We start from the raw sequence: 11,654 nt of genomic DNA on the forward strand, positions 1-11,654 counted from the left end.
CTCATATGAGGTCATCTGATTGTTGAGGTTTTGTCTATATTATTGTATGGTTTTTAGCTTAGAACAGAAAACCACTCACAGCAACTGAATTGAATTTTCCTCAAATACGCTCAGATACAGGTGAACCTTGAAGTGTTGGCTCACCCTTTGAAGTGCTGCGGGCATAAAAAAAAATTTGAAAGAAATTTTATTTAGTTTTTATATAACTTTAATGCACATTTAAAAAAAAAAAAAAAAAAAAAAAAAAAAAAAAAAAAAAAAAAACAGCTGCTTGTTTAAGTGAAAACACAATGATGTTTTGTTTTTTTTGCACTAATAAAGTTGTGGAGTTGTAAAGTATTTTGTCTAGTGTCAATTATATCGTCAGTTATATCATCGCAAATTTTCAAATGTATATCGTGATAAATATTTTTGGTCATATCGCCCTGCTCTAATACCAATATCACAAATTTATTAACAGGCCTTTAGATATCAGGATGAATATCTTCATAACGTTGCTTTGATTTTAGATTTTTAAAAATTCAAACCAAAGTAGAAGATATTATAACTCGCCTTGTAATGATAGAAAGTAGCAAATGTTTTGAATCTTTACTGGTAAAAACAGTCTTTACTTGTGTAAATGTCACAAAGAAGCTTCTTAATGCACGCAATGTGACAAATAAATAGAAATGTCTTTATACTCCTAACAGGGTCCACGTCTCAACACTCCCTGCATGGCTCAGGCTGAGGGGAAGAAGCGGTTCGTGGACAAAGACGGCACTAAAAAGAGTCTCTTGCGGGTGAGCAGGGCTAGGGCTGAACATCAGTGATTTTCCTCTTGCGGTAGTTGAGAACCAGGCTGGAGGCGGTGAGCTGCGAGGCCTGCCCCTTCTCCCAGCTCTGGAAGCCGTTTAGGCCGCTCTGGCCAGACCTGAATAGAGCCTTCTCCAGACAGTCCAGACGCTCCACGAACGCTGACGTGTCCTCGTTGTAGGCGTTCTGGGAGGAGTCCATGGTCCGCCTGAAGCGAGCGATAAATGTCTGGATGGAGGACAGCAGGAAAAGTTTAATGTGCAGAAACTCGCCAAGCAGTGAATGTATTTTACATTTTAGGCATGCTTGCAAAGTTTTCAATCAGAGTGACCCAGTTTGTGCAACACAGCTCACCTTTGATAATCATTTTAATGCTACACTTCAGACATGTAGAATTTCATGTTTTCAACTTTCAGGCAAAACTTCAAAGCTTCAAAAAAAAGAAGAAAAACTTGACCTCAAAAATATTGGCGATAACATCAGAGTGTGTCTAAACATGGCTCTCCCTGTTGCTGCTACATTGAGTTGTAACATTAAATTAAAAAAGATAAACGATTATTTTCAATAACAGTTAATTTGCTTTTTCTATTTCATATTTAAAAAAAAAAAAAAAAAAAAAAAAAAAAAAAAAAAAACTTCACAGGAAGAACAAAATGAAATTGTGGGTCATCCAAGTACATCAACATGAGCATTAAGGTTTGTTCCCAGGACATTTTAATTAACATTTTAATTGAACCCGAATTTTGGAATAAACATTTAGTTTACTCCAAAGGCCGGGTTACAGGTTGGGAGGCAGGTGTGACAGCGATCAGCATCGACCCCAGCCGAGGCCTTTGTGTGGAGTTTGCACGTGATTTTGTCACGGGGATGATTACGTCATTAATTCATTACTAGTATTTCAGAATCAGAATACTTTATTAATTCCCAAGGAAATAATTTAGGATTCAATATCAGCAAATATCTGAAGTAATGGTATCGATATCAGATAGGATTTGGACAAAGGTGGGTCAGTGCATCTCTAGCACAGAAGGATAGCCACACAAATATATTATAGATCCAGCTGTGACAATATAGATCAATACTAACCTGTGTGACTCGAACATTGAAAGAATTACTATGTCAACAAGAAACTTAAACAATTTAAAAAAAAAAAAAAAAAAAAAAAACAGTTCTTTTTCTGTCAATCACTATGCCACCAGACTGATTGCCACCTTTAGTTTTCTATTTTTTCAGTCAGAATGCAGTCGTGTATTATTCATAACTGATAAATTTCAACACGACAGATTAAGCTATTGTGCTCACGTTAAAAATAATCTTACAGCTTCTAACAGTTTGAGTTATGAGAGGCTGCAAAGAACTCTGAACATGTGTTTCTGTTTGTGTGTCAGAGTCAGGTTAAAGTGAGTCTGCCTGGTAACAGCAGCACTGTAACACTTCCTGAGCTGACTGCACCCCCTAGCTGTGATGAAGAGAGTAACACTGGTTTATCAGTGAATGTGTGTCCTGTGAGCATTTTTAATAAAACGTCTGGGCTGCTGCTTCTGTCAGTCAGCTACACCAGGACAAATCCTCTTTCCTTAAACAAGACTAAAGAGTGCAGTAACGCATGCACAAAGTGAAAGACTCACTTTCTAATCTCAGATCGGTTCATTTATGCAACAAATAAATCTCACGTTCAGATTTCTGCTTGACACAGAAGGTGACATCAGAGCCATCAAACACTGTGACCTCATTACAAGGAAAAACTTCATGTCTGGCTGCAGAGAGAACAGTGGTCTGCCCCTGCTGGTCCAGGAACGCATAACATACCATCAGCACACGTTTGATCTTGGTGTTAATCCAGCAGAAATCCTTTATTTGGAGGGCTTAGCACCTCAGAGGATGAGAAGACTGAAACAGGGCTTAAAACAGAGAAACGTTCTGTGCCTCATCAAGTGGGGAAATCAGATACCACATTTTGTGAATTCTGGACAGTTTTTAAATGCACCACTCTGCACCTTTTCTCTATCAAACATTGTACAAATGTCCACGTTTAATACATTCCTTTTAAGCCATTTATCACCCTCTGCATTTAATAACTCACGTGTTTAATCAAAGGGTTCTGCTCGTGTTCAAAAATTACAAAAATCTGTTTTGGGAGCAATTTTAACAAAACTGTACATTAACCTCTTCATTCAGATTAGCAATTAATCTAGAAAGCTACACATGCATAGCTGAAAAACATCATGCAGGTGTTCCTCAGAGGGAAAACAAAACTGTTGTATCCAAAGTATAACTTTTTAGAAAAATTCAGAAGTATCCAACACAACAGTTTCAAACTTTTCAGTTAATTCCTGCACCCTCAAAGAGGTTTAGGCCATCCAAGGAAACAAGCAGTCATATATTCTTGTTATCTAATAGCTTAAAAAAATGAATAATTGAAGTAAATCTGTAATATCTTCCTGATTGGAAATGGGTTAAAACTGCACAGCTTTCTCTATAAGCATCTGCACAGCTTGCTAAGAAATATGGCCTCGGTTATTTTGGTTAACTACAGAAAAAGTGTCGAAATTGGTTCAGGAGGTAGAGCAAGCTGTCTACCAAACAGAGGTTGTTGGTTCCATTCCTGACTGCTTGAGTCCACATGTTGAAATGTTCTTTGGCAAAGATACTGAACTCTAATTGGCCGATTCCATCGACCGGTGTGTGTGACAGTCAGCATGTGCTCAGTGGCACTGTGTGAATGTGGCTTTCAGTAAAGAGTGCTCCTCTGAGTGCTCAGGCATAACAGAAAAGCACTCCATAAGAGTCAGTCCAGTTACCAAATCTGCATGTTATATAATATTCCAGCACACATACACACATATATACACACATACACACTAGGGGTGCAACGATATTCGTATCGATATTGAACCGTTCGATACAGTGCTTTCGGTTCGGTACGCATATGTATCGAACAATACAACATTTGTAATTTATTTTATCAACTTTCCTTCTGACGATGCTGTCTGTGTTGAGCGCTCAGTGAATCTGCGTTCGACTGCTCCGCCTAGGGTCGACAGTGCAGCCTAGGCGGAGTAGTCGAACGCAGATTCACTGAGCGCTCAACACAGACAGCATTGTCAGAAGGAAGAGCGCAGGGCAAGCTAGCGAGACAGAAGTTAAGCTCTCCTTACAACATGGACCTTCCCCACCCTCATTCAGATCTGGCGTTTGGAATTATTTTGGTTTTCATGTGACGTATGACCCTGAAGGTAAGCGAGTCATGGACTAAAGTAAAACAGTATGTTGGATGTGCCATGCAATGCTCAATTACATGGGTGGGAACTAGTGTGTTAGCGCAGTTAGCTCGTTAACGTGTTGGCCGTCTAGCCCCATGCATGGGACGATCGGCGGTAGCTCGTTAACGGAGATTTGCCGTGTTGTGGCGTTAAGGTCATTTCAACGAGATTAACCTGAAAGCACTAGTGGGAACACAACGAATATGACTGCACATTTACGCCGACATCATCCTAGTTCAAAGACAAGTGGAAGCAGAAAAAAAACAAGCAAGCATGCTACTAACTTTAGCCGAGTCATTTAGACAGCTGTTAGCACATGATTCTCCTTATGCTGCTGAGAATATAGCCCAGAAGAAGCGGATAGTATAGCTTTTATTTTGGAAAGAGACATTTCTCTGTAATAAACTCTGTAAAACCGTGAATTTTGTGTATCGTTGCACCCCTAATATGTATGTGTATATACATATTAGGGGTGCAACGATACACAAAATTCACGGTTCGGTTCGATATTTTTTCGATACAAAAAAAATGTTCATGCATTTTTAATTTGTCATTTATTAAAATTATAAATATATATTTTAACTCAAAAGTACAGTTTTTAAATTTAACCCTAACCCTTGTGCGTGTTTTTTATTTTGACAGCGAATGCGCACCTGCGGACCACTTATGTGCAGCCCCGGTTATTTAGCTCGTCATATTGCAGCCACAGAAATTCTTTTGTCCATGAAACCATAAAGCCGCACTTTCTTTTTGCCTTATAGTCTGATTTGTCATAACTTCTCCGTTTTGTGGTAAGCTTTTCTTTGGCTGTCACTTCTTCACCCTGACCTGTCTTATTTGGCTCAGCAGAACTAAAATATATATCCTGCTGCTTTTACACACGCACTCACATAAGCTCAGCGATTCTCTGCGCGATCAACCTCTCACATGTTTAAGCTGCGGGAGATTTCACTCGTCATGTTTGCAAAGTAAGCTAACGATTAATAAGACGATGTCAGAGGAATTGGTGCACAAATTATCATCACTCAGAGATCAGTGCTGTCGCTCTCTATACACAGTTCGCGCGATTGCAAAGTGAAAGCAAAAAAACAAGCGCAAATTCAAACGCGATTTCAATATGTCACATATTGACAGTGGCTCACCGATGCCAATGACATAATTACCCAGCTACATTTCCGAAAGAATGCAAAAGCATTGACATATATTTTTCCTTCCTACAATAGCCCGACAGGGCAGAGAGAGATTTTGGTAGCCCGACTGAAAAAATCGCTAGCCCCGGGACGTCGGGCTAGCGATATTGCGAGCCCTGTATCTGATTGAGGAATCACTCATCTTTGGAAAAGAGAGTTTATTACAGAGAAATGTCTCTTTCCAAAATAAAAGCTATACTATCCGCTTCTTCTGGGCTATATTCTCAGCAGCATAAGGAGAATCATGTGCTAACAGCTGTCTAAATGACTCGGCTAAAGTTAGTAGCATGCTTGTTGTTTTTGTCTTTGCACTAGGATGATGTCGGCGTAAATGTGCAGTCATATTCGTTGTGTTCCCACTAGTGCTTTCAGGTTAATCTCGTTGAAATGACCTTAACGCCACAACACGGCAAATCTCCGTTAACGAGCTACCGCCGATCACCCCATGCATGGGGCTAGATGGCCAACACATTAACGAGCTAACTGCGCTAACACACTAGTTCCCACCCATGTAATTGAGCATTGCATGGCACATCCAACATACTGTTTTACTTTAGTCCATGACTCGCTTACCTTCAGGGTCATACGTCACATGAAAACCAAAATAATTCCAAACGCCAGATCTGAATGAGGGTGGGGGAGGTCCATGTTGTAAGGAGAGCTTAACTTCTGTCTCGCTAGCTTGCCCTGCGCTCTTCCTTCTGACAATGCTGTCTGTGTTGAGCGCTCAGTGAATCTGCGTTCGACTACTCCGCCTAGGCTGTACTGTCGACCCTAGGCGGAGCAGTCGAACGCAGATTCACTGAGCGCTCAACACAGACAGCATCGTCAGAAGGAAAGTTGATAAAATAAATTACAAATTTTGTATTGTTCGATACATATGCGTACCGAACCGAAAGCACTGTATCGAACGGTTCAATATCGATACGAATATCGTTGCACCCCTAATAAATAAAAAAAAATAAATATATATATATATATATATATATATATATATATATATATATATATATATATATATATATATATATATATATATATATATATACACACACACACACACCCTGAATTTCTATTGGAGGAAGCATTTTTGGTAATAATGGAAGCACTTTTACAGTAAAAGATGGATGGAGTTATTTCAAGCCTGCATATTAAACTTACATCACACAAGGATCAGTTTACCTGGAAATCATTAAGCAGCATTACTGCCAGCAGCAGTCAGACACCACATTTAGGAGGTTTTAGGAAAACAACATGAATGCTTTAAGATACTCTGAGACCTTCAGACACTTTGATAATAAGACAAGGACAAAAAGGTGTAGCAGGAATGGAAAAGATACAAGAGCCATGCAAAGGCTTCAGTGACAATATATTTCAAAGGAGATCGCGGTCACGATGACCAAACACAGGCTCCAATTTCTTTTTTCTGTCTTCCACCTCATAGAAAGTGCAGAAATTATCCTCACTTGCAAAACACAAGTAGTAAGTGACAGTCAGAATGGGCCGTCGGTATAGACAGCTTAAGCTGGACTCTTTCATTTGTTTTCCTTCAGTTTTTTTTTTTTTATATATTATGAGTGGCAATAAAAGGAGCTGCTCAGGGACAAACCATCTGTACACAAAGATCAATACGCAGACAATCCAAAACTCTGGTGGCAACTTAAAATTCCACCCATGCACTCATTTTAAAATGTTGAGCTTTTAATGAAGAGTCCACTTAATATCTGCCACCACAAGAAGCTAATGGCTTGTACTTCTCCTGTAGGTCTGCCTCACCTCCCATAGCGCGCGCACACACACTGTTTTCACGAATCTGCAGACATGCTGTGTCCTTGATGAAGGAAATCAATCACTGCATATGTCATGTGGAATAAAAACCTCTGTCTGATTTATATATGTATTATTTCATGGCTGTGCAGCATACACCTGCTATTATTACAGTGGTTCTAGTCTGTGTTTCCTTTTTTCCTGTTACAATGGTGGCTGCTCATACTAAACATGACGAAACCTGAGGCAAATACTAACATATGCAGGATAAAGCTGGCACTTCTATAATATCTTTCTACTCAGTTGAGTAATCAGAGCACTTTCTACTGCAAATTTCATTCACCCAATCATACACACAGGCCTTTTGTCTATCCCTAGTCACTTCAACACATACGGGCCAAACGAGGGTTCAATATCTTGACCAAGGACACTTCTGACTGGAGGAGTCGGGGATCGATCCACCGTCCTACCAATGGAGTAACTACCACCTGAGCCACAGCTGCTGGCGTCACTTAACCAAACACTGGTGATCAGGCTCAACAGCCACCCCAAGGTGCTTATAAACTCAACAAGCCACGATTTAGCATTCGCAAAAAGAGTCAGTATTTGGAGTGCATGACCAATCGAATGGAATAAGAGTAAAAAAACATAACGTGTGTCGCTTATACTTCTTACAATCACAGCTCTATCATTAAAACACAGGCGGCTGTGACTGTAATTAAAACTGTATTTAGTTCAATTAAAATGTTATTTACTTGTATCTAAGATAAGGTTAGCTATATTCTTTCAGCTGCAGTTCTGAAAAATAAGGCAAGTGAGTGAAGAGCAAACACAGAAGCCTAAATCAAAGTAGTAAGTAGGCTCACTAACAAATTTTATATAAGATCGGCGACACAGCTTAGGTGCCTGGTTTTATGATCAATAAAACCAGGCCAATAGGTCAATAAAAGTGTTTAAAATTTCCCTACAGAATAAATAAAAAACAAAACAAAGAATGAAAAAAAAAAAAAAAAAACAACAACAACAGCAGAATTAAGTTCCTAAGAATCTATTCTTCTCAATAATGTTTTTAAGACTTTAGACACTCATACCGTGTCCAGACAGAGGTCTGAAAGATGGTGACACTATTTTCCAGATATCTGATTGGTTTATGGACACCTGTTAATTTCTTAAGTCGAACCTTGGAGCAGGCACTGCAGGACAGTAAAAGATAAATAAGGATTATTTTGCACTTTCGGTGATGCAGATCTACTCTTTTTTTTTTTTTTTTATTAATCCTTTATTTATCCAGGTAAAAAATCTCATTGAGATTAAAAATCTCATTTCCAAGAGAGACCTGGCATCATGGCAACAAAAGTCACATACCACATAGGTATATAACACTCTGGTCTCTCTCATCCTTGATTACCTCCATGTTAACGTTTTGTTTTTTTGTTTGTTTTTTTACCTGCAGCAAAGTCTGTGCGATCTCAGTATTCTCTGGGCTGTCAAAGTGCAGCATCTGGGATCCCAGGCCATAGTAGTAGGGCCCCATCTTATGGAGGTCCACCACGTTGGGATCAGCATTGAACACGGTCCTCCAACCCTCTCTGTACACCTTAGGAAGCTCCACAGAGACCACTTTCCTCTTCCTCTCGTACAGGCCCTTGGTCAGCCACAGAGGAAGCTCCATCTTTGTACCCTGGGATGAAACAAAAGACAGTGATGGAGTAACAATACCCCGGCTCTCTGGAGCTCTAATAGTGCTACAGGGGTGTGTTTTGGTGTACACTGGATTTTTTAAGAAATCCAAGACCTCACATGTACTAAAGCACTGTTCACTTTACTGTAATACCTACAGCAAGGCTTGACGTTACCTGCTCCTTTATGTACTTAGAAATATTGCTTTTCAAATGTAGTTTATTTGTTTAGTAGTAGATTTTTAAGACTAGTACCACCTTCTGGTAGCCAACTGAAGAACACTTGCGATACTAACTAGCTGAAGCTTAAGCATACAAAAGTTAGAAATTTTGATACTGGTATAGTTGTTCGCGTTTATAAATACGCCGAATTTACACGCGAGTCGTGTCTATCCTTGAACGCTGGAAAATGCTTTTTCGAAGATTCTCCCTTTATAAATACAATGACATAAACAAAAGTATCAAAAATATGAATGAAGTTTAGCGAGACGTAAGTAGCTTTGTCAAAAAGATAAACGGGCGACTCCGGTACTTCTGGTTTACTTGTTTTAACATAAATACATTCGCAATACTTTAACTGTTGTGTGTTTACCGACCTCCGGGATGTCCTGCGTGTCACTCGACTTTTCCAGAAAGCCAAGCCGAGGGAAAGTGCACTCTGTCCGGATAGGAAGTCTCTCATGAGAGAGCAAAATATCGTCCAAAGACAGGAAATTCTCCTCCATACCCACCCCAGGCGGTACGGGAAAATACGACTGCGTATCCATTTACGTTTGAATAATCTGTAAAGCGGTCAGTTACAAAAATACTTTTAGTAAGATGTTATTGACGCAACCCAGCTCCGCTATGTTTACAGTCTGTTTTACCTTTGCTGTTTTGGCGCCAGAAAATATGACGCACCAATCAGAGCGGCGCAGAGAGCTCAAGACCAGAGCAATCGATTGCTAGTGAAAATCAAACGAAAATCAGTTATCGATTATTTTTCTCTTCTTTTTTTGTTTTTTGTGTTTTGGATTTTTTTTTCAACGTGCTGAATTTCATTTTCAAATTATGTAAGGACAAATAACAGGCTTAGCCCTTATTATAATACGAGTTGTTCATTCAAAGAAAAGCATAAAAAAATTTGTCCATAAAAAGCAATCTGTAATTACAATTTCAGCCATTAGAGGTCAGAATGTAACCATTAAAAATGTAAAGTCACCTTGTATCAGGTTGTAAGAATGTTTCGCTGTAATGATTGCAATTGTAATAATTACATCTACAATTGTAAAAAGAAGATAAGTATCTTAAACTATGAATGCCAAGTTAACACTAAGTTTTCTGTGAAGCACACTTAAAAGTGAAATTAGCATACTTCAAACTTGTCTTCCCTCTGACCTTCTTTATATATCTCTTGATGACATTGATGAGTTTATAAAAGAAAAATGGCAGCAAGTCTATTCAGTAATCTTGCTTCTCTCCATTCAGTAAGGGTACCTTCAGTTTGCCTTGGATGTGCATACTGCACACCAAAGTCATGAGTCATGCTAGTATCCACAATAAACATGTGATTATTCAAATGCTCAGAATGTAAAATAAGTCATTAATTTAAATAAAATGCAGCAGTAGTGAATGAAGGTACTATCTTCGTTTGTTTGAGCTGAGCCAGCAGGGACTTTTCACTGTGAGAAACTGACTGAAGACTACGTAATTTCCACAAAACATCATCCCCCTCTGTTAGCTGCAGGCTATGATAGACTGAGAACACTGTGTGTCCCATAAACAGGCAATAATAGCTGCAGTTATTATTATTAGTTGGTTTTCTATGGTCCTGTGTTCCATGCATCATGATGCTGAAGTTAAAATCTTCTCCTGAAATCCCTCCATGCATCATGGCCATAATAAGCAGAAGGGATGATCTCAGCACTAACAGGCCTGCAACACTTTGTTTGAAGTGGCGCTCATGAGGCATCATAACCACATTATGACCGCAAGCGCTCTAATATTAGAAAAACACGCGAGTGGGATTGAACACTTTGTGCTGAAGTTCATAGCACTTTCCGCTAACACTGCATTAGGCATTGGGACACAATGTGGGTGCTCCAGAAGAAACTCTTGAGTAAAATATGGAATGGAATTCCTGCAAAAAAAAACCCAACAAAAACTTCTGGTTGATTTGGTGAGCACGTAAACACTGACAGGTGAAGTATTACTCAAATCAGGAACAGAGTTAAAGTCACAAATAAATAACTTGAGGATTTTTGTGTCATTATTATGTAATTTTTGGCTGGGATAAACTTCTGGCATGATATGAATGGTGTTTTGACTCCTAACCAACATGTACCACACACCCAACATAGCTGCAGACCAAGCACACTCCTCCCCAGTGGTGCTCCCTGATGGCAGCTGCCTCGGACAGCATGACAGTGTATCCCCACTACACCGCAAACCTGCCCAGGAATGGCTGCAGGGAAACAGCCTAAAGTCTTTCAGCTGGCCTCCAAACTCCTAATCTGATCCAGAATCTGAAGGGTGCGCGTGAACAAGTCAGATCCATGGAGAAGCCCACAACCCACATGACCCAAAGCATCATCTGTCAGTGTCTCAGTGCCAAACTCTTCAGGAACCCTTCAGAGGTCCTGTGTCTACGCAAAGTAACATGATTCTACCCAGAATTAACCAAAACGCATTATACAGGAGAGGTGCTTGAACTCAGCATTAAGGTTAGGGTTAAGATTTGCTTTCCAGACAGTACCATGAAGACATTTTGGTCCTGCAGTTCTGCTGCCGTAAGTTTTTTCAAGCAAACAGGCAAAAATTCCTTAAAACAAGATGGATGTTAACCTAAGCTCACTCCCACCCCTAACCCTGATATAAGTGACCCACACAAACCTGGCAAATATTAAAAATTTGGCATAAATTCTAAACCCAGTACATCACACTGTATTTTGTCACATGCCGCCTGCGTCTCAGCACTGTGCACA

The 11,654-nt window shown here is 39.5% G+C and overlaps 1 protein-coding gene across 1 annotated transcript; it reads right to left on the bottom strand.

Moving 5' to 3' along the window:
- Positions 1 to 347: 347 nt before the first annotated feature.
- Positions 348 to 9,588, bottom strand: gins3 (GINS complex subunit 3). The gene is made up of 3 exons (XM_040047006.1): positions 9,288 to 9,588; positions 8,460 to 8,693; positions 348 to 1,020 (listed from the first exon to the last, which is right to left on the bottom strand). Exons 1-3 carry the CDS (start codon positions 9,456 to 9,458, stop codon positions 790 to 792), a joined length of 636 nt encoding a protein of 211 aa, XP_039902940.1. The 5' UTR covers positions 9,459 to 9,588; the 3' UTR covers positions 348 to 789.
- Between the last annotated feature and the right edge of the window lie 2,066 nt (positions 9,589 to 11,654).

This window comes from Simochromis diagramma, unplaced genomic scaffold, assembly GCF_900408965.1.
Source record: "Simochromis diagramma unplaced genomic scaffold, fSimDia1.1 OVJJ01000106.1, whole genome shotgun sequence".
NCBI lineage: Eukaryota > Metazoa > Chordata > Actinopteri > Cichliformes > Cichlidae > Simochromis > Simochromis diagramma.

Coding starts and splice junctions, on each gene's coding strand:
- gins3 (XM_040047006.1), bottom strand. CDS start 9,458: ATGGATACGCAGTCGTATTTTCCCGTACCGCCTGGGGTGGGTATGGAG. Junction 8,694..9,287: donor ACACGCAGGACATCCCGGAG/GTCGGTAAACAC, acceptor GTTTCATCCCAG/GGTACAAAGATGGAGCTTCC. Junction 1,021..8,459: donor TCGCACAGACTTTGCTGCAG/GTAAAAAAACAA, acceptor TCCTCCATCCAG/ACATTTATCGCTCGCTTCAG.